The sequence below is a fragment of the Cetorhinus maximus genome, chromosome 2 (genome assembly GCF_964194155.1).
Source record: "Cetorhinus maximus chromosome 2, sCetMax3.hap1.1, whole genome shotgun sequence".
NCBI lineage: Eukaryota > Metazoa > Chordata > Chondrichthyes > Lamniformes > Cetorhinidae > Cetorhinus > Cetorhinus maximus.
In genome coordinates this window covers 161,901,969-161,926,165 of record NC_135880.1, presented here as the reverse complement: position 1 = coordinate 161,926,165, position 24,197 = coordinate 161,901,969, and the positions used below count along the sequence as shown (strand labels likewise).

General features: G+C 43.7%; 1 protein-coding gene across 11 annotated transcripts in view; it reads right to left on the bottom strand.

The window, feature by feature from the left end:
* ptprda (protein tyrosine phosphatase receptor type Da) overlaps positions 1 to 24,197 on the bottom strand; it is a 622,540-nt gene that overhangs the window by 318,041 nt on the left and 280,302 nt on the right. For all 11 annotated transcript variants that reach the window (XM_078570553.1, XM_078570552.1, XM_078570557.1 and 8 more), the window contains exon 4: positions 16,270 to 16,411. In XM_078570553.1, the coding sequence (XP_078426679.1) occupies positions 16,270 to 16,411 (142 nt within the window). The remainder of the gene's footprint in view (positions 1 to 16,269; positions 16,412 to 24,197) is intronic.

The window sequence follows — 24,197 nt, the reverse complement described above, 5'->3', positions numbered from 1 at the left end:
TTATGTTCTTATTGCCTTCCTGTCCCTGTTTCCTCTCCCTTGCCCTCCTTGTGCCTGGAGTTCTGCAGAGGTGTTACCCCTCATCGCCACTGGGCCCAAAATCTGACATTCGTAACCCCATTGCCAGCTACAGCATGTCTTCTGGACAGGTAGCCACCCATTTGGACTTGCAGCTTTGTCCCCTGCTCTTCTATCCCAATGATACAAGGGGGTGCCAACCCAATTCAAAGCCCTGGTGCTGAGTGCTCACTCTTCCTGCCACCAGTGTATTGCCCTTACCAAGTGACCAGCTCCTTTTTTCCACACTGACCCTCTTATGGGACTGCGGTAGTAGTCTGAAGCAGTCATGACTGGTTTCCCACTCTTTACCCACCTGCCTTTAGCTGGTCAGCTTCTGAAGGTGCGGATAACCTGCCCACCCCTTAAAAAATTTAAAACCAAGACCCAGACCAGCTTTAAATTCTTCAATTGGCCTCAATTAGGAAGAGAGTGGGATTCCTGTCCCTCCCTCTCCCTGCCCTGGTGATTAATGCTGTCATCGAAATTGACATCCTGAAAGTGACATGCTGCCCAGCATCGCTACTTTCATGACCCTCCCCCTCTCCATTCCCAACATCGGGGTGCCTGGCCTCATGCACTCTAATGAAAGGGCACCATTTGTGAAGCTTGGTGAAACCTGACAAAACTCTGACAGTGCAGTGATATTACTCATGCCACAGACATGAATATTTCCTGCCACATTTACCTTTCAAATGAATAGAGAGAAAGAAAGATTAAAAAATGTTGCTCATCTGTGTTCCAAGTCATAATGATTATAGAAGCACCTCCCTAGACCACTCCCAATTTTCCTATTTTCAAAAGAAACTCTGAGTTTAATAACATAAAATACTCATATTTGTTGATGCTATGACATAGTCCTCAAGTGACTTAGTCATTGTTTTGGGACAATACACCTACTGAATGACCTACAAATTAACTTGACAGTGGCAAAGTTGCAGCTTGGTTGTGGTACATTTTAAAATGGGTTGGTTTTGGTTTAGGTTTAACTGAGTTCCCTCACAACTTATGCCGCTTAAAAGCATATCAGAGTGATCATTATTACTGTATAAATAAAACAAACTATTTAATTGCAGATATGTTCTGTAACCAAATTTATAAGAAATTTAAAATACTTTAATCGTGACTAATATTGACAAAATTCTCCTCTGCATTTTGGACATTTATTTAAGTTCCCTCCTAAACTTTAATATGGTAGCTCAAAGGTCAAAGCACTTAACTCCCAACCATGAAGGTCAAGAGTGCAAGTCCCATGGTTGCCTCTCTCTTGATCTATCCAGTCTCAGTTGAATGATTTTTTCTGGGAGCTCTCAGCCAGATGGACTGCTTACTGTGCATAGCTTCCCTACTTGAATTGCAGCTCCTGCCAGCCTATCAATGCACAGCATTGATGGTTGTCACAGCGAAACCTACTGTTCAAAATATACAGTCCTCTTGACTGGAGGAGGATGGATTGTAGTGAATGTAATGAGTGGAGCATGAGGGAAAGAGTGAAAGGGTACACAAAAAAACAAACGCAACTCAATAGCTACCGTAATCTAAATCTGTGAACTGTACAAGGTGATGAAAATTAGGCTCCCAGGGAAATAAAGCTGAGACAAAGTACATTTTAACATCATATGGTCAGATAAATCCTTAAATATAAAGAAAATGACAAGTTCACCTCTCAGTCTACCATCAAGAGTATATGAAGCATTTGTCTAAGTCCTGGGCAAGACCACTGATCCCTCAGTTGACTTTTTTGTGTTTTGTTCAAATCCTTCACACAATGAAAAAATAAACCAGAGTCTTTTCAGCGAAAGTGAAGAAATGGATATAGCTCACAGCCAGCTGAGCCCAATGCTATCTATATTCATTACTTAAAGTGAAAGCTAAGCTGCCCTTTCCAGTGTTAAACCTCAAGTCCCTGTCCCTTTCCTTTCTCATAATCTGTAAGTGAAATTGCTGTTTGACTCTGAACTAGCGTTTGATGCGCAACATAATGCAGGTGATTATTTTTGCCTTGTAGTTAGTAACAATCTTAAAGAATTCAATCTAGGAACATTTCACGTCAATTTTATGTAGTCTCAAACTCATTCTTTTCAAATGATAAGAGATAACCTATTATAAATTCTGAAATTTCAGTCATATTAAACTGTCTTCTGCTACGTGATCATTCACATGTGTTTTCATTTGACAGCTCATCACACTAGAAAGTCAGGAAACAACATCTAAGGGGCACATTTTGTCTTGGATGAATTTAATCGGAAGCATATTGCTTCCTCGATTAGAGGATTCCACATCTGCGACCCATGTGATTGCTAAACTTACATGTATTCTCGGTTTGCCTTTGCTACGGGATGACCCCAGTATTTACTTAAACAAAAGGCAACAACATCAAAATCCATTACACATAGCGTTTGTTTGACCTTTCGGCTTTTTGCATCACTGCACTACAGCACGTGACAAGCTAACGTGCCACATATGAGCAACAAAAGAAATTATTCAGATAATTGCATGGTAAAATGTAAACAAAACGACAGACAAAACATCTCTGGCAGAATTGCTTGGGACGAAGTTACGCTATTATTCCGTTTACACGGCCAGTGGAGAATCAATTCATATCCCACTCATGGGAACTGAATCTTTCTGCTGCATGCTACAATATGTTTCCATGCAGCAAAATGCAAACTGCAATTCAAAATGCAAAACATGTATGCATGAGCTTACACAGAAGGATAATAAATACTCATGCCCTTCAACAGATAATGGGGAGGTGGCGGGGGGCGGCATCTTCACATCCTTCCAGTCTGGAGTTTAGCTTCGATAAATGTAGTGTCTATGAAATTATTGTTTGGTTGTTTGAGAGTTCTGTGATGAACTTTGTCAATTTTTACGTAGTTTATTCTCTCCCTTCTTTCCACTTTTCTGGCCATTTCATAGCCAGTATTCTGGACTGGTAATCTATTCTCAGATCTCTGTTGATAATATCTGTTGTTAGGGGGTAAAGGTATGCTGTACCTCATTGGCACGATAATGACCCCTTATATTTCTATTTGATAACCCTTCAAAAATCTGATTAATTCTTCCCCTCACTCTGATATGGGCTGAGATATGAAACACAGCATGTGGGAGAATTGAAATATTGTCAGATGCCTTTCAAACTCACACTGTCCTGTACTTGGAAGGCAAAAACAAAACATGCCTCAAAGCACTGAAGTACAAAATCATCATAACTGACAAAGCCTTTAATAATTATGATTTTAGTATAGACCCTGATGAAAAACCTGCATAATTTTGTTCCATTTCACCACAAATCTATCATCATATCTGTTGTAGCTCTCAATCATTACCTACTGTACTTGGCAGATTTTGTTGTATTTTAATGAAACAATACTGTACTTTGATTCAACAAGATCTACTGTTTTCATAAGGAGGTTATCTTGTTAATCTCCCTAACAGCCTTTAACATTTTTATTTGACCTATCTATCTGCCAGTGTCAAGAGACTCTGAGCCAGCTACAAGAGTACCTGTGAGGTTGGCGCTGCCCTTCACTTGGTGTTTTCCCAAAGTGATACAGGTGAGCCAGCAGGGTGCAGCAAATTAATCCATGTCTGAGCATTCAACAACATTGTACGTTGGTGCTGGAGTGCTCCATGTCACTGAATTGGGTGCTGGTGGTGCTTGGGAGTATGTGGCAGGATGTAGGCAGGGAGCTTGAAAATGGAGTAATGGCTAATCTTGAATTCATTTTCAGTTTTACAATTCTTTTCTATCAGCAGCAACAACATTAAATTCACATCCTGGAAAAGGAATTTGTTTGTACAACAGTTTCAGAGCAGACTAACAAAGTTTTATTTATTACAGCCACAGCTAGTTTTGTACGGTTACTCACTATAAAGCTAAACCAGTAATTGTCACGTCAAAAAAAAATGCACATCGTTCAATCAGAGTACAGGTTTACGTTTTCCACAAAAGTTTTTTTTCTTTTGGTATTTATCAGTTACATCAGTTTATAATAAACTATCCCTTAAGACAATGGACGGAATTCTCCCATCTGGGACAAAGTCCCGTGGCGGGGACGGAATAACGAGTGTTTCCTGCTGTGGAGGCTGCTGAGATTTCGCGCCACATCACATGACCCTGGCCTCATTAATTATGCAGCCAAGGGTTTCGCGATGTTTTGCGCGGCAGGATGGCTTGTGCCCCGCCATCATATCTGGGTGCCATTTTTAAAAGGTGTCAGCACATCACTGACCCAGCAGTAAAGAAAGAAGATGGACCTCCTGAAGAAAGAAGCTGGACCTCCAGGAACACTCTGAAGCTGGAAGACCCACCTGATAGATGCTCCCCCCCACCACCCACTGCCACATGTTCCATGGTCTACAGTCGCTGGAGGCCTCCATCCTGAACTCTGGAGGTAACCCCAGGCCTTCTCCAGGTAAGTTCCAATATGTTGGTCCAGACATGTTCTGGACCGGTGTGATTTCCCACTGGCGGTGTGGACAATTGGACATGTGGGGAGGCGATACCAGTCGGGCCTTCATTTGCCTCCCATTAGCAACATCCAAATCGGTTTCACGTCGGCCTCTGGAAGGAATTGCAACCCAAGGGGCAGGCGGGAATGGAAGATCGCGCTGTCATTTTACATTGGCATGAAGCTGATTTTTGGACCCTCTGTCGCATTCTCCCCTCCTTTGCCTGCCATTAAACTCGCCGCGAGGGGCATGGGAGAATTCCACCCAATGGTTCAGCTACCAGGGAATGTAATATTTATCTCTCTGTTGCATTTATCACAAATACCATGAACCCTTTAGTAGCTAAATGTTTAAGTCACCATGGAGTTGATTTTAGAGCCTGTTTTTATTTCCACTTTGCTGTACTGAGTGATAGTGCACAAGTGTCCAACACCACTGTGTCAACTCTGGTATACTTCATTGTAATACACATATTGCAATGTTTAATTCAACAGCAAATACACACTCCGGTCAATTTTACGCCCCCCCACCACCATCAGCATGTTTGAAGGTGGAGTGGTACGAAAAAATAAAGCAGTGGCCAGCCCCCACTTTTCCGCCCAATCCTGGCCCCCATAATACAAGGGTGCAGGTTAAGGCATCAGGCAGCCCACCCACCCTTAGGCCTATTGAAGCTCTGAAGTAGACACTTAATTACCACTTAAGGGCCTCAATTTTTCAATCTGTGAGGGAGGCAGGTTGCGGGTCCCCTGTGCCCATCAAGGGCAACTTCCCCCAAGATTGTAGCACCCACTGTACCACTCCCTGACCCCTAACGACCACACCCCGGGTACTGCCAGGCAGGCTGCATGTCTGACCAAAATCCCCGTTTTGCCCGAGCTCCGGGATCCATGGCACTTCCATCTTCGTGGACTGCCTGCAGCCCCAGCAGTGGCCACTACTTGATCCTGGTGCTGCTGGGACTACAGAGCTGCCAATCAATCTGATTGGCTGCAGCTCTCTAGGGCAGGACTTCCTGTCACTGAGGGGGGCACCCCAACCCAATGAAAGCTACGCCCAGCATATTATTGCAGTGCAGTAGCCGGATCGCTGGTCAGCACAGCGCCAACAGCATTTTCTGCTGGGGGAGGCAGGTAATCTGTTGCCCCCACCCCTGTGAAATTCACCCCTTTAAATCTTTTCAACCGTAATAATATTGGCTTTTTTCCATCCTGGTGTCAAAGCTGTGGGATACTGGAAAAGAAGTGAGCCATTTAGTCCCTCAATCCTGTTCAGTCATACAATTAGATCATTGCTAATCTGTATCTCAACTCCATTTACTCACCTTTATTCTATCTCCTTTAATGCCTTTACCTAACAGAAAGCCATCAACCTCATTTTGAGACTTTCTATTGGCCTAGCCTCTGCAATTTTTTGGGGAGAGTGTTCCTGAATTCCACTCCCACTACACTTAGTGTTATGATAAATGGACAGCATCCCTGAATGGCCTAGTTCTAATTTTATGTCCCCTTGTTTTGAACTTCCTGACAATCGACCTTATCAAATCTTTTAATCACTTAAAGCACCTCAAATAGATAATTTCTTAATCTTCTACATTAAAGGAAATACAAACTACATATAGTTTATACAAACTACCATCATAATTTACAATAAAAACAGAAAATACTCAGGAAACAGGAAATACTGAGCAAGTCTGGCTACATGAGGAAAGAGAGAAACCAGGTTGATGGGCTAGATTTTCATGGAGTCAGGGAGACTCCATGGAAGTGTAAAAATGGCAGCCGGAACCCAATTACGGGATTCCTGACCCCAGAGCCAGGGTTTCCCATTTTCAGTCAGGCCTTTTAAGGGTCCTGGCTGGTTTGGGTTGGAAGCCAGCACCCTGTACTCCCGAACTGGCTAGCTCCAATGTGGGATAGGCACATCCTCATCCTCTGCAATTTTCATGGAGTCAGGCCAACTCTGCAAAGAGGCATAGTTCACGGCATCTCATAGGTGTTGTGAACCAGTCTGCAAGAGGGAACCTTTTGGAAAGCAAGTTCAAAAGATCCTCCTCATGTACTCCATGCCAAGATGTGACTTCCCATCCACCCCCTATGTCCCCTCATGTCCGCTATGTCAAGATATGCCCCCACACCCCCTCTGGCCCCTCGTGTCTCCCATGCCAAGTTATGTCCCCCAACCACTGCCTATGGCTCAAGCCCCCAAGATAAGCAATGGCACTTCCAGTCTCATTAAACCACTATACACTGTACAGACCCAATGAACCAAGAATAAGGTGTGTAAAAAAAGAGCTTTAAAATCAAGTAATTCATTGATAACATCCCACTTTCTTAAAAAACTCATTTTTACTACAGCCCAATAAAAGTGTCAATCATCAAGACCTTTTAAAGTATCAATAGCAGAAACTGTAAATACCTGAACCCTCTTTATCTTGTGTAAATAAACATTGTGAAGTTGACAGCAGAGATCAGAGAGCCAGATCTGTGAATCAGGCAATGTTTTCCCTAGGACTTGGGCGTTTCAGTAATCTAATGGATTTCTGGGTTCTCAGCCAAGAATGCAACAGGAGTCTGGGAGGGGCAGGGGGCCCTAAAGGGCCATAGAGGACCATGAGGTGGCATGGCTAGGGCATGGGCAGGTTTTGGAGATATGAGGGTGAGGGCTTGAGGCTCTTACATGGTTCATTACAACTGGATGAAGTCCAACAGCACAGAGGTGAGCCTTTTAAACAGTCCACCTCAGAATCAGGTCGCCCTGTTGACTGCATCTGAAATTTTTCCCAGGCCGCTGGACACATGCAGCCCCCACTCGCCCCAAGAATGAAAATCCCATCTTTCCTGCCACTCTCTCCCAAAGTGGGTGGGCCAAGTCTGGACTTTTCCCAACTCCTGCTACCAACCTCAAGGATGTAAATCCAGCTTGATAATTCAGCCTTTCGTCAGAACAGGGAAAAATTAGAAATGTAATAGATTTTGAGTGAGTGAAAGGGGGGGGGGGGGGGGGGGGGGAAGGTGGGAAAAAGCCCAAAAGGGAAGGTCTATGAGTGGGAGAGGGCAGGAGAGATTAAATGACAAAAGGATTCATGGTGTAAGGCAAAAGTGAGTGGTAATCAGATAGTAAAAAACAGAAGATGTGTCAAGAGGTGCAGTGGAAGGCGGAACAATGGGAACCCTTTCATGGTTCTGGGAGGGAAGGGAAGAGAGGGGTGAGAGCAGAAGTGTGTGAAATAGAATGAACATGGTCATGGTTTCAGTTAATCATGGTGAGGAATCCTCAATTGAGGAAAAAGCGGGGCATATCGGAAGCATTAATACAGAAGGTTGCATCATCATAAAAGATCCGACGGAGATGGAAAAACTGGGAGAATGCAACAGGGCCATTACAAGAAGTGGGGCATGAGGAAGTGTAGTCAAGGTAGTTATGGGAGTCAGTGGGCTCATAATGATTATTATTGACAGGCTATTCCCAGAAATAGAGACACAGAAGTCAAGGTAGGTGAAGGGAAGAGACAGGCATAGACCACGTGAAGGCAAGAGAAGGGTGGAAATTGGGAGGAAAGTTGATGAAATTTTTCAGTTCAGGCTGATTGGAAATGGCACCAATACAGTCTACATAATTTAATCCTTTCAGCCCAGTATTAATCAAGCAAATCCGCGCTGCACTCCCTCCAACAACAATATACCCTTCTCTTGGGTGCAGTGCCCAAAACTGAATGCAAAACTTTAGGTCTGGCCTAACCAGTGCTTTAGACAATTATAGCACAACTTCTGTCCCTTTGTATTTCAGCATGCTTGAAAAAAAAACTGGACATTCCATTAGTTTATTCTTAAAATTATTTTTGCACCTGTCCACTAGGTGATTTTTGTACATGAACCGCTAAATCGGACTACTCCACTACAGTTCCTAGCTTCTCATCTTCTAGAAAATTTCTATCTCGCCTGGGTCCAAAGTGGATGAACACACATTTTCCCATATGGAATTCTATCAGCCATTCAGTTAATGTATGAATGTCACTTTGCAGCTTTCCATTTCCAACTACGCTGTTTACTGTTTACTAACTTAGCACCGTCAGAAAACTTGAACATCAGGCTCTCTATTCCTTCATTTGAGTCATTAACAAACAGAGTGAAAAGGTCAGGCCCCACTAGAGATTCCTTGGGGACATCACTAGTTGCATAATAGCCATGTCAGCTGTGGCAGAGTTGGTAGCACTCCTGCTTCTGAGTCAGAAAGTTGTGGGTTTAAATTCCACTCCAGGACTTGAGCACAAAAATCAAAGCTGATACTCCAATGCAATACTGAAGGGAGTATTGCTCTCTCAGGGGTTCCATCTTTCAGGAGAGACTGAAACTGAGGCTCTGTCTGCTCTCTCAGGTGGACACAAAAGGTTCCAAACCACTATTTTGAAGAGTGGGGTACTTGTTCCCAGTATCCTGGTCAATATCCATTCCTCAAACAGCAACAAAAACAAATTATCTGGTCAGTGTCACATTGCTGTTTATGGGGGCTTGCTGTGCACAAATTGGCTGCCAGAGTTGTTACATTACAACAGTGTCTACACTTCAAAGTACTTCATTTGCTGTAAATCACTTAGGAAAGTCCTGTGGTAGTAAAAGACGTTATATAAATTAAAATTATTCTATTCTCATACTGTCAATGGGACTATATACCCGGCATCCCTACCCTCTGTCTCCTACCTCCTAAACAATTTCCTAATGATGTCAATAGATCGATTCCAATTTCATGTGCCTTCAGTTTTGATAACAGTCGAGAGACTTATGTTGACCCAAAGTTGTTACAAATTGACTAATAAACTGCTGCAACTTATACAGCACTTTTCATGTAGTAAAACTGCCTTTGCACTTCACATGAGCGATTAACAAAAAGGAATTTAACATCACACCACATATTAGGACAGATGAGCAAAAGCTTGACCAAAAATGTAGTTTAATGAGCGTTCTTAATGGAGAAGAGGGAGGTAAAGTGACAGTGAGATTTTGGGAGGGAATTCCAGAGCTTGGGGTCTTGTCAACTGAAAGCACAGCTGTCAATGGTGGTGCAATTTAAATCAGGGTTGTGCAAGACGCCAGAATTGGAACAGGGCTAAGGTCTCTTAGAGTTGTGCAGTTGAAGGGGATTACAGAGAAAGGGGATGGTCAGGCCATCCATGGGCTTGAAAACATGAATGAGGATCTTAAAATCAAGAAATTGCTGGACTTAGAGTCAATGTAGGACAGCGAACACAAGGGAAATGGGTGAACGGCACTTGGTGCTAGTTAGAATGCAGGTAGCAAATTTTTTGGATGAGCTCAAGTTTATAGGGTGAGCATTGGAATAGTCAAGCCTAGACATGACATAAAGGCATGGAAGAGAGCTTCTGCAGTAGAGGGTTCCTATTTCAGAAGGGTTGAGAATCAAAGGACTCCAAATTAAAGTGAATGGCAAAAGAACCAAAAGCAAGATGAAGAAAAACTATCCATAAAGTGGGTGGTTAGGATCTAGAATACACTGCCTGAGTGTGTGGCAGAGGCAGGTTCAATCGCAGCTGTCAAAAGGGAATTGAATAACTAACTAAGGAGAAAAAAACTGCAGGACTATGGGGGAAGAGTAGGGTAGTCAGTCTAGCTGAGTTGCTCTTACAGAGAGCCGGCATGGACATGAAGGACCGAACATGTACTGTAACCATTCTCTGATTTTATGAGTTGAGGCATGGGCGGAATTGGGCAATGTTACAAAATTAAAATTATTTCTTACAGTATTAACCGTAACAACACTGATAAGGTTTTTGATATGCAATGCTGTTGGCTCTCCACTTAATCCTTAGACTGTTAAGAGGCCCATGGAAAATTTTCCCTTGGTGTGTTTGCGAATTTTGCAAATGTTAAGGTTATAATGCGAAAAGCAACATAATTCAGTGATAAAGCAACTAAAATGTATTTAATCCTCCCATTGCTGTAATATTACATATTATGAAATACTACTTCACTTTTTTTATATCAAGCACCACTTGTATCTACCATATTGGCTCCTTTACTACCATTCATTCTGCCCTGTATTCAAAAATTGTCATGGTCACACCCCTATATTATGAGACAGGAAGTGACTGTTGAGATATAAGGGATAGAACAAACATATAAATGAAGTACTTCTGCATCTTAATGAGTCATCTTGTGACTCTCACTCTTCTGAGTAGGTTAAAATAAGTGATCTTGGAACAGAGGTTTTAAAAATAGCATCAGCTGTGATAAGTAAAGTGCAAAATAAATCACAAAAAGCCTTTAGCGAGAGACAACGTTTTTGAAATGTAAGCTTATGTGGTGCTTAGTTCAATGTGCAAGATACACAAAACTTTTTTACTCTTGTTAAAAGCCATCCAAAATGAATGTGATTAGGTGGATAATGATATAAATGATTCTATTTGGAATTAGTAAAGCAAATATTTTTCATTATTCATTAACCTAACATATTCTAAACTTTTGTCTTTTCATCCTGTATTTTTTGGGGTTATATAAGCGTAAGTTATGTAACTGCCTTTGATGAAGATCAAGGCAATTTCACAGTCAGTCCATATGTCTCATCATATGGAAGATTTTAAGGTGATGCCATTAGAATGGAGCAATGTCAACAATATGAGTAGGCACCAAGATTAATGGAGCATGGGCATGATTGGATGATTGTTCCGTGTCTGTCTGACGGGCCAGCAGAATACCTAAAACATTAACTGTGTACTTAGTGGTCTGCTGTTGACCTAAAGTAATCAAAATTGCCAATGGCAAAATAGTTGAAACTCAATAGCCTGATTTTGCCTACCTGAGTGGAGAAGTAAATCACTTCACTCTGCACTGCCAGTTACTTCCTGTTACAATTAAATTTGCAATCAGAGCAGCTTTAAAAATTCATTTTAATGAAATCAGCCTGGACCCTCCAGCTATTTGATAACAGACACTATTAATCTTCACCACAAGAACTGGACATAAAAAGCAAACTTAATTTGAAGTCACTTATAGTCTTCAATATATATTCTTTACTGACAAATATCATTAGACAGTAAATCTAAAAAATGCGACAAGGGTTCACAGAACATCTATTATAACTAGCACAGTCAGGCAAAATGTGAATGCTATCTAAAACATCTGTATGTCTTTTTTTGCTGTTCTCATACTGTTATTATCTTCAGCGTGGCCTTTGTTGAACTGGCACAGTGAATAACATTTGTCACAAGATAAAGATGGAGACGAGAGAAGCTGTAATTTACAAAGTGAAAGAAAAGGCACTTTCTCTCCCTTTTGTTGGTGGAAAATTACATGTACTGATTGAATCAGACATCCAGTGATCCTTGTATTGTACATACTGGGAAAGGGAAAATTGTCAAGAAAGTGTTTTGATTCGCTTGCTGATTGTCATGTTCTCAAAACCAAATGTCTCAGAAGGCTCATTATCACCAGTGGTCCCAATGGTTACAAAAAGTTACATTATATGTTTTTCAAGCTCACTTACAGCTTCCACTTCATCATTTAAAATTCCCCTAAATGAATAGCTAAGGGAAGCTATTGAAGGGCCAACATATACACAAGAAATATTCTTCCACTTCTGATGTTCAGCATCAATTTTTAATTTAAAGCAGAGCTAGCGGCATCAAGGCTTTGATTTTATTAACTGTTCAATAGAAAGCTGTTACTAGCATATAATAAGCTATTCACATAACTCAATGAAGTACCTGAGTAATGGGAGAGCATCCAGCTTGAGAAATTCTAAGTTAGGTCAACCCTTCCTTATGCCACAATAGGCTGTTAAAATCTGGAACACGTTGCCTGAAAGTGGTGGAATCAGATTCCGTAGGAACTTTCAAACAGCAACTGGACATGTACAAGGAGAGGATTAATTTCCAGGGTTATTTGGAAAAAGCATAGTGTGATTAAATTGGATAGCTGTTTCAAAGAGCCAGCAAAGGCACAAGAGTTGAATGGCCTCCTTCTGTGCTGTAAGATTCTAACAAGCTGCATAATGATCGCAGTGTCACAGGTTTAAGTTCCAGCCTTGTCTGGCACTTTTTCCAGGCTGGCCCTCAAATAGTAAGCTGCCTTTCCTGATTGACCTATCTCAGCAATTAAAGAAGAGGGGAAAATTGACCAGCAGCAACTGCCAATTCTAGTTTGTGGTACATTAGTAAGAATTCAGAAATTCCTATTAATGTACCACAAAGCAGAACTAGCAGTACCAGCACAGGGCGCCTCCCACATAGAAAGATGTCCCTAAGCTGTTCACAAAGCATAAGTTGACTCCAGGTCAAAGAAGGGAATATTATTAGATGGAATAATCAAAGTCTTGGTTAAAGAGGTAGGATTTAAGGGGCATCTTAAAGGATGCTTTAAGGTTGGCATGCCCTGGTGAGGGGTCTGGGTGGCAGGGCAGGGGTGGAGGGGAAACAAGGAGGTTGGGAGACCTTAGGGTGGGGCCACCGATGGGCATGGAGAGGCCCATAAAGGAGGTACCCCCCTCCCCTTGCCCAACCACCAGCTCAAGCAGTGAAAGTTGCCTTGCTGCACATGTGATGTGGGCCTCTCCCACGGCATGTTAAATCCCAGCAGCGGTACAAGGAGGCCCTTAACTGGCCATTAATTAGTCAGCTAAGGGCCTCAACAAGCTCATGGGCAGGCTGTGGGCCCAATGCCTTCCCAACACCTGCTCCACAGCTGGTAAAATTGTAGTCTGTGCAGGAAGGTGGGCACCAGATGGCATGGCACCCAAATTTATGGTGCCTCCCTGCCCCCTGCCTGCCATTTGCTAATCCAGCCCTGGCGGTGCCATAAAATCCAGACCATTACCAACATGACCAGTTGGAATTAGCTTTATCTGGGAGCCCATAGACGGGAGAAAAGAAAGGAAAAAAAGAATACTTTTCTCAAAAAAAAGGAAATGCACCTGAATTAATATGGAGGACCAATTATTTCTGTTATCATCTTGCACTCAATGTAAATGTGATGCTGACTGAAATTTACTCAAACTTTCCCCCACTCCAGGATTGTATAGCCATTGTTATGTTATCAACTCCACAATCTATTACGATCTTCCCATTATTAATGCATCACAGATCAGAGTTAAACATGTGAATTTTTTTTGAATGACACATGTCAAAATTAAGTGCACTTACCTTAAGTGTTGGTGCATTAGCTTCAGGCTACAACGCTCTGACAAGCTGTACCACAATTTCTATACAATGTTCAGACTCCCATTTTATTGTTAATTGCGCAGATTGCACTTGCATGGCCCAGAAACTCTGAGCTGAGCAAGAAACTGCATGACCAGTATATGTTAATACAGTCTGCCAGAAGAGCATCTCCACATTCCCAGAGCAACAGTTTTCGTTATTTCTGACAGGAACTAAATGTCTGAAGTCACTGCCTTTCTCCACTCCCTCTAGACATATTGATTTCCTAAATGCATTGATATTTATCATTATATCAAGGGCAATGAATCACTGGCCTCTTGTTCCTGCAGGCGCTGACGTCCTTTTGAAGTGTAATTTAATTTACACTTTTCTTTTAAAGGAAGATAAATCATTTTGGCTTCTTCCACTCTTTTCCAACAATTCCCTGATTTAAATAGTAACAGTAACATATCTTTAAAATAAAGTCAAATATTGCTCTCATCATTTTGTGTACACACTTGCATCCTGAAATATGGCAGCATACACTTCCTTCCAAAAATACAATATAATGACCACCATCATTGGTGCAACAGGGCAAGAAACAGACATGCAGTTGTACATAAAAACTGAGGAACGGACTGGGCAGGGAATTTCTAAGAATTGGGGTAGGCGCGAAGGAGATAGGCATACAATCCATGCTGAAATAAAATTTGCCTGTGTTGAAACTTCATCACTTCTACATCCTTCATAGTGGATGTGCTGACGGTCTGAAAATATGAAATGTACTTGCTCCCAGCAGAAAAAAAAAGAAAAAAAAGCTGGAGCTGCAATACACAAATAAAAGCCATATTTGATATAACATGAGCCAGCCTTTAACATTTTTGAATGCACATATTTATATGGCCCCTAAATACAATGTTATATAAACGTTTGAAAATGCTGGATAGAAGACTGGTCCACCCAGCCTGTCACCTACACTCATGATGCTTTATGCATCATGATTAAGATACTACCTCTCCACCAGGTTTGTAATCTCCTGGGACAGGCGAGAAACAGATTTTTTAAAAAGTCAATTAGGGAAATAATATATGGAAAATTCCTCTCCGATTCCCTTTGGTGACTGAAATTAGACATTGATCAATGTTTGTATTACCTTGTACCAACCCTTGTGTGGTGTGATCTCTGCAGCCAGGAACCAAGCAGCTCTCTTTTGAAGATACTCAGTGAATGAGCCACCAACTTGTCCCAGAGATCTATTATCCTCTGGGAGGAGGATTACTTAACATCTTACTTATTTCTGTCCTTGTGCAATTTATATTCCAATCCTTCCCAACCTATCTAATTGAAGTAATTTGCCAATGTGAGCACACTCTAATCCTTTCATTATTTTAGAGCCTTGATTAAATCACTCCTTAGTCAATGCTTTTCTAAAGTACGTAAACTTGGTGGTCGAAGCCAATCTGGATAGCTAAGGTGTTTTAAACTGGCAACTCATCTTGTGGTCTCTCTGAAATTTCCACAGATCCTCAACATTATCCACATACAGAATGGCCACAGATAATCTCATAACATAACTAATAATCTACAGGGGAACTACTAAACAGCAGTATTTTAACTCACACTCAAAATTAGCCAACGATCAATAACAGATTATGTTACAGGCAAACCCAATTCGCGATTTGGTTCTGATACACATCCAACCTTTTTATTTCCCAGAAACAGCGCAATTCATTCTCGCCAGCTATCCTTGGGTTTTGTTCTTTCAAAGCATCCTGTCTGCAGTTTGTAACCAGCTGTTCTTTGTTCCCTAACATTCCTACTGAGACATCTGAATGGATTTGACTTCATCACATAAACGGCGCAGCAATGCTTTAACAGCAGGACAGCAATGTTTATACTCAAGGGGTATTAATAAAATGGTATTGTAATAAACATGCTAATCACGGTCACACAGTATTAGACAATGACAAGGAACGGTGCTGTGTTCTCGATCAGTATTATGGGCTATTTAATTTTAAGATAATGAAATGATGTGCAGTTCATTTCCCAGAATGCCACTCACCACTTGCGCCAACAGTACCTCTTTGTTTGACTTGTCGAACATACATTTAAAATTTGCTGTGGATCAAATATCCTTAAAGGACTACAGCACAGTAGAGTACAATAAGTGCTTATAGCAATTCCATCTTTAGTTCACAGCCCCATGTGAAGAAATAAAGGCTGACGAAAATGCCCCAAGTTAGTACAAAGAATAATTCACCACAAAATGCCAAATTATTTAAGATTCCATCAAAATCTATGCTTCTTCTTACTGAGAAGTCCATTTTTGATATTCTAAATCAGAGTTAATTATCTGATGAGGTGCATTGTCATAACTCATAACAATGGAACATTACTTCTTTAATAACGTGGTGGAAAATGTTCATATTAATTAGTTTGTGCACATTTATCTACTGATATTGCAAAATACAAAATCTTATGTGAAATATGGTATATCAAATGAACTGTATTTTTCACAGCTTACCTTTACAGCTGAAAATGAAAGACAACTTAAGTTTGCCCTGCATCACTGGGTTAAGTTTATTACTCTGATGAAAACATACCACGTAATACTGTAAGTCTGGTGGTGGCACTTATTTCTCCAACACTGTTGGAGGCTACACATTCATAAATAGCCTCATCTCGTGGTGTCCGCAATGGCTGTATTCTGAGAACAGACCCAGATCCATCATCGAACTCGATCACCTGTGGAGATAAACAGCAACATTGTTGGTAGATTTTAAGAATTGTTTAGACCTCCCTAATATGGGCAATTCACAATGAGTCCTGTTGACAACATTCCTTTCCTTCCAGCTGCCTGTCTTTCAGTACAGTTTCGGAGAATGGGAAGAAAGAATTGAGCTGCTAGATTACGTTTGCTGTGCATTATTTTAAACACATCTGGTTACAGACAATATAAGTTAATGTTTCTTTCCAAAATTTAATAATTTAATCTTGACAGTCCTTTCCTGGTGGCTGATTAAAAAATGCTATTGTTCAAGTTAATTGTTTAATTTCATGTGAACCTGCTCCCATTTGTTGAAAAGCATCACCATTATTTCAAATGTACGGAACATTTGTGTTACTATTGTATGGACAATCACTTGAATTTCTCTACATCAAAATTATTCACTAAAGGGGAAACTGTTAGCTAGCTGGTCAGCGCAACATGGATTGGAGGGTGGGAGGGGAGGGGGCTGCAATGAATTTCTTCACATAAAAAGTTAAGAACAGAAGCCATGAAGAATCTCACCCCCTTCATGCCCCTGTTCACCCATCCAACTCCCCAGATGTTGTTCAGGTTTGGACTGAGTTGACCACCCTGCTGGTCAATAGAATAGCATGGGTATGGGGATTTTCATGGGGAGAAGGAAAAATAGAGTAAATATCCAACAGTTACAGAAGACAGTAGCCTAGATGTTAAAGCTGGACATACTTGTGGATAAACATTACAGAAACATGCACAATCTTTCTATTCTGCTATATTAGTGTAGGTATTACCCCATGGAAAATAAACAGATTTATGACTCCAATAAAATATCTGATTGAGGAATGTTCTATATGCAGTCGCTGTTACCTCCACAGTGTTTTCCAGGTTATCACAGGCTGTAAATCGGAGCAGAAACAATCGGTTCTATTTTGAAAGGACTTGGCTTAAATACTGTGTTTGAAGAGTTCATTGCCTCCCTCTCATAGCACTGATAATATTTCCTCTTACATCTGAGTCCACTGCAAATTACAAAGTTATCGCGAGGTGTTATCCTCCTTTGCTCCTAATTTGCCTCTCTCTCCTGAAGCCACTGACTCACACCTCTGTACAGTTCTGTCGTGGCCGGTTCCATAGTAGCTGGTAACCCTACAGCAACCCAAATGTTGACAACCTATCTACCAACAAGAGGTATCACAGCTTGGCCTAATTGTATATTCATCCTACCTTAAATTACACATCGTTGACTTTATATGTTGTTGTCACATTTGTTAACTTAATTCTGCGTGAAATGGACAGTGTGAACACTGCAGATTGTTTCAAAAGAATATGACCATTTCTATATAGACAGAGGGCTAAAAAAAAACAATATCCCAACTACTTGCTGGGAAATGGGGTTGGGGTTGAGGAGTTAGGTTGAAGCCAATTTCAAACTGCCTAGTTAAGATAATGAAAGAAGAACATTGGGCGGCATTTACGTATCATTATCTACTTATCTAGTTAAAAAAGGTAAACTTACTGGCTGTGGAATGCTTTAATATGGTTATAAATAAATACAAGTTCTTTCCTTTATTTTGTGGGGCTCAGCAGTTACTCCATGCAGCTGACAAATGTGAGCTGGTGAAAATTGGAAGCCTAGCAATACAGTATTATTCTCTCTCAGGACACACATAAACTAAACACTGAACCTCTGTGAATCAGATTACTACCATGTTACCACTGCCAGTGACTGACCAATATAAAGATATCGGTTTGGTAATGGGTGGATTTGAAATCGATGATGAGATTAGTTTGAGAAAAGATAAGTTGCTGTACTGGTGCAGTGGCCCTCATCTTTCAGTTGAGGTTATCTTTATATATAATAGGTCTGACAATCCCACAGGGGGAATTTTCCATTAAGAGATTTCATATTCTCAAATCATGTGACTTATTCTACACGTCATCCATTCTTGGTTCCTTTCAATCCAAAGAAGCTAATAGCATTAGAGCTAGAGGCAGAGACTAGAAATAAAGGGTTACCCTCCACAAACTAGATAAAAACAGCAACACAAAAATTTATCAGCAGCAACGATATTCACTCCTTTTTTTGCTTCTTTAAATAAAACTGAAAATGGGAAGGAAAGGAACTTTCCTTTTTGCATCTATGCAGTACAGCCTCAGAAAATACACAACAACTAAAAGATAAACTCGTATTTTCAAACTACATCAAACTTCAGATGGCACAAAAACAGCAATACCACATGTGGAAGGTAATGGGCAGAATCATTCCAGATTTGCACTAAGTAGGGTAAAATGATGTTTAACCTGCCAGCCACAATGGCGGCTTTTCACGCCGTATCATCCCAAACTTGCCACATTAATTATGCATTCCCGGGAAACATGCCACTTCCATGGCAGACGGGCACTCATTCGCCCACCACGCCCTCATCTCACTGCTTCATCACGCCAGGCGCCATATTTAACATCCAGCCAGAGGCATACATCTCAGTGCTTTCAGCCTAGGACTATTGCAGGGAAGATGTCGACGAAAGGCAAAAAGACTTCAGCCCCCAGGTTTAATGACGTGTCACTTGAATGCCTTTTGAATGCCATGGAGGCCAAGTTGCGATGTCCCCTACCCCCACTCTAGCCACTGGATGGGCAGCGGCGTAACCAACCAGGCTTGGGAGGCGGTGGCAGCAGTGGTCAGCGCCAACACCCTTCAAAAGAGGACAGCCACCCAGTGCCGCAAGAGGATAAATAATCTCCTCCATTCCGCCAGGGTAAGTCACTCTTCTCAACACTTTCAACTCACAAACCCACAAACCCAGTACTCATGCACAGGGTCCTCACTCACTGTGGTTCAAGGGACATGACCATTCACTCTCTCACACACACCTTCATTGTCCTCATCCCATCCATGGGACCACTCACCACCCCCACATGCCAGGCAAATTTATAATCTGGCCTGACAGGCGTCCTGCTTACACTCATCTCCATCTCTATTCATACAGGACAAGCTGGCACACAAGAGGGAGAGGTCACAGGCCGATGGAGGAATACCTGAAATCAAGGTCCTTACAGATTTTGAAAACAGAGCCATCCAGCTGGCCGGCGAGGATCTGGACCAGTCCTGTGCTGACGGTGAGGTCGGTGGTGCTCAACCAAGTGAGGATCCAGCAGTGCAACATCCATCAGACAACCAAGCTGTGAGTGATGTGTCCTGTTTCACTGGCCACTGCTATGCACTAATTGTCTCTCCTTGCTTGTGCAGGCACATTTGGGAAACAGCTGATGGAGTCCACGACTCCAGGCCTTCAATCAAGCCCCAACAAAACCTCTGAAGTGGAATCTGAAGGCACTCTCCTGAAGTCTCGTCACAGGGCTCACCCACACCCTCCACCAGCACAGAGACACACACCTCGGTGGGACCTCGCTTTAGGGTAGCCTCGGGATCACAATCTGGTGAGCACATAACACTTTCTGATCCACAGCAGGTGGACTTCCCAGGTCCCCAGCACTCGGAGGGCTGCTGGAGGCCAGAACGTTGCTGAGTCTGAGTCAGATGACAAGCCTCTGGACTGTGTCATGTCACAGTTGCTGAAGCTGCAAAGGCAAGCTCAGGAACATCAGGAAGGGATGTCCGCTGCACTCTTCAGATTGCAAGGCGAATAGAGAAGTCCGTCCGTCTTCAGGCTGAGGTGATAGCATGCCAACACACCGTGGTCAGGACTGGAACGATGGCGGCCACCATAGAGACCTTGGTCCAGGATGCCACTCTTGCACTGCTGCGCGGACTTGACTCTATCGCTGATGCCATATTTGGCCTCCAGCAGTGCGTATGCGAGAGGGGTGCCGGGCAGCTCAATCTCACTCCAGCTACCCCTTCTCCCCAAGGGTTCAGCCAGGAGCCCTTAGTCACCCATAGGGCAGAGGATCAGCAGGTGTACCCCCCACCCCCTTACCCGCCGCCCTCCAAGGGCCATCCATCCAAGTGACACTGGGAGTGTCCGGACCATCCGAATCCCCTCTTCTGGTGACTTCAGCAGCTCCACAGGCTGAGGAGGGTGCCACTTCCACACTGCAGCATCCCAAAAGCAGGCCGGGGCCCTCCAGTCTCGACCTTCCAGGTTACACCTGCCAAGGTCATCACAGACAGGGCATAGTAGTGAGCATGCTGCTTCCACCTCCAATGTGGATGGCGGGGAGCACCAAGACATAGCAGCAGGGTTAGGAAAGTTAAGAAGATGTAATTGTACAGCCTGGGCACAGTGGTAATCACTTGTACATACTTTCACGATTGTCAATAAACTCCCAAGAATGTCTCCCTACCTTTGGCTCCTGATAAGCAGTGTTTGTGTCATTCAGATGTGAAACCTTTCTGCACAAGATAAAGGCAGGTATCTCAGTCCAGGGCCTCTTCCCTGTGCTCTGTGGAGCCTTCAGACCAAAGTAATGGTCCGGCCTCACACTCCTTGGACATATCGACGATGCCTGCACCTCGACAGTGCTTGTCATTGCTGCCAGAATGTTGTGGGCAGGCATCACAGAGTTCCGTCGTTCTCTCTGTGTGCTCTCAGCACCTTTAAGGTGGGGCCGGCTCCCATCTCTTCAGCATCTACAACTAGTGATGCTGTGCCCTGAAGTGGTCAGGTGCTGAAGGTAGACAAAGGATCAGTTGCTTTTAAAGTTTCATGGCTGCGTCTCTATGATATGACCGTGATCACAGAGCGCTAGCAAGCTGCCCTCAGCCAGACAGGAGTCAGTCATTCTCAGAGGCTATGTGAAGATCTATGGAGTGTCCTCGCTGCATGTTGCCATCATCCTCCTGCAATTGAACGACTATTAGGGCCTCCACTGCGTCTCCATGACAGGAGCATTCTCACAGAGGGGGTGTGCGTTGCCATAAGCCAGACTGGAGTCAAACGTTCATAGATGCAATGTGAGGATCGATGGTGTCTCCTCACTGCATGTTGTCATCATCCTCCACAAATCTAGCAGCTATGACGGCCTCCCGAGTGCACCTGCCTCGTCTGGCCGGTGCAAGGGCCTCACCCCCATCACCGTCACATTCGAGGACCTCCTCATCCCCACTGGCATCCTCCTCATCAGAAGAGACCTCCAGTTCCTCCTCAGCCAGCCCCTTTCCCCGTTGCAGCACCAGGTTGTAAAGGGCGGAGTAAACGATGACGATGCGTGACACCCTCTGTGAACTATATTGCGGGGCTCCACCAGACTGGTCCAGGCACCGGAACCTCATTTTCTGCAGCCCAATGCTCTGCTGCAGTCTGTGGCGCCGCACAGATGTCATTAGCCATGTCCTCTGCGGGTAGCCCTTGTCCCCGAGGAGCCATCCCTGAAACCTCTGTGGACCCTGGCAGACGTCAGGGACCTGTGACTAACTGAGAATGTAGGAATCATGGACACTCCCTGAAAACCGTGTGCAGACCTGCAGGATGTGTTTGTGGTGGTCGCACACCAGCTGCGTATTCAGCGAATGGAATCCCTTGCGGTTGATGTAGTTGACCGTGTGTTGCAACGGAGATCTGAGCGCTACATGAGTGCAGTAGATGGCACCCTGCACCTGTGTGAAACTCGAGATCTGGGCAAATCTAATCACTCTTGCATCTTGGCTGTCCTGATCCCAGACGAAATACACAAAGTTGTGTGCCCTCACGAAGATGGCATCCGTGACCTCATGGATGCGTCTGTGGGTGGAGGCTTGTGATATCCCACAGAGGTCACCTGTGGAACCCTGAAAGGAGCCACAGGCATAAAAATTGAGCGCTGTGGTTACTTTCATGGCCACTGGCAGTGGATGCCCTCCATGTCCCTGTGGTGCCAAATCCTGCAGTAGCTTGCAGATGTGATCGACCAGTTCCCTAGACATGCGCAATCTTTGGCAACACTGGTTCTCGGTCACCTGCAGGAATGAAAGGCCATGTCTATAGACCGTGGGTCTAGCTAGACGCCGACCAGCAATAGCTCGCTGTGGGTCTTTGTTGGCATGTGCGGGAGCCCCAGCCGCCCCTCCTACCAGAGGGTGCTGCTCCTCCCTGTTGCCCAGCCAGGTGCCTCAGTCGCTCTCTTCTCCGTCATATTCACTCTCTAAGCCACAAGGCATCCAGCTAATTCACCAGGCTCCATGATCCTGATGTACTCCTCCTGCAGGATGAAAGAGGGAGCCAGGGTTAGCATAGTAAGAACCTATCTTGGTTAAGTCTGAAGGCTCCTTAACACATCCCTGAGAGTGCTGGCCACCACTTGGATAGCCAGAATTTAGTGCACTGCATGGCTCCCCAAAACCCCACCCACCTCCGCCCCATTCTACCCGAATGATTGGCGGCAGCTTTGCCCATTGGACTGCATGCTGTGCACTTAGCTCAAGCACAGGAATTCTCTGAACCCGCACTGTAAGGTTGCACTGTTAGCTTGAACCATGGGAGCGACTGGTCCAAACCGGGATGATGACATTGTAAGGGGCTGTGAGCGCCTCCACCAGTCGCGGCTCCATGGCCAGCTTTAGCAAGGAGATTGTACAATGTGCCCAGTACACAATGTGTTCTGCAGTCCACTAAAACGCTCATTAGTTTGCAATCTGTGCCCAAGGGGTGAAAAGCTCTCACGTTGCCTCTGCATTGCTTGAGAGGGCAGATAAGCTAGAAGCCCGACTCCAATCATATCAATGTGGCTGTGCCTGAACTGTCTCAGTTGCAGAGGAATGGTCACTTTATACAAGGTTTCTGTAATGCGTGGCCACTTCCCCCCCACATGTTTGTGCGCTACCTTCAACTGCAGGGCAGCCTGTGCCCCCAATGCGCCTCAACCTTGAAGTCCAACAGGTGACACGGGCGAGTGCTCCGCAACATTACTGTACACTCACTTCTGAGTTCGTCACAAAGTGCAGCCTGTCAAATGCACCCCTCTTATATGCTGTCGTGAAACACGTCAACATGCAATCACGCCAACGTGGGCAGACGGTCCAGCCCATGGGGACAATTCCGGCAGGCTGGCCTTATAACGATATGCTGATATATTAGAATTAAGTTCCTGACGTCCGATGGTGGGAAACGTGGCCCATCAGCAGACAGAGTGGACGATCGCAAACTTGTTTCACTAAGTCGTGAAACTGATATTTGGCCTTTTCGCCATATTGTCCACTCATGCCACTGAACATGCCCGACGCCAACGGGCATGGAAAATCCCGGCCAATATGATTTGAAAACATGAAGATTATACTAAACTAAAAGTGGTTAATATTATTCTCCTTCATTCACCATCCTTCACATTTCATTTATAACTCTCCCAAAATGGTGCCATGTTAAAACAGAGGTGGACAGGTCTGAGTAGGAGCCTCAGGGATGCGAGCAGTGCTCTGTCGAATTTCAGACCATAGAACCATAGAAAAGCTACAGAAAGAAGCCACTGAATCCATGGTGTCTGCGCCAGCTGACAAAAAACTAGCCGTCCATTCTAATCCCACCTTCTAGCACCCGATCCATAGCCTTGCAGGTTACAGCAGTCCAGGTACCTTTTAAATGAGTTGAGGGTTTCTGCTTCCACCACAATTCCAGGCAGCGAACTGCAGGCACCCTCCATCCTCTGGGTGAAAAGGTTTTTCCTAATATCCCCTCTAATCCTCCTACCAATCACCTTAAATCTGTGTCCTCTGGTAAATTACCTCTCCGCTAGGGGAAACAGGTCTTCCCTGCCTACTCTGTCTAGGCCCCTCATAATTTTGTCAATCAAGTCACCCCTTAGCCTCCTCTGTTCTAAGGAAAACAACCCAGCCTACCTAATTCTTCC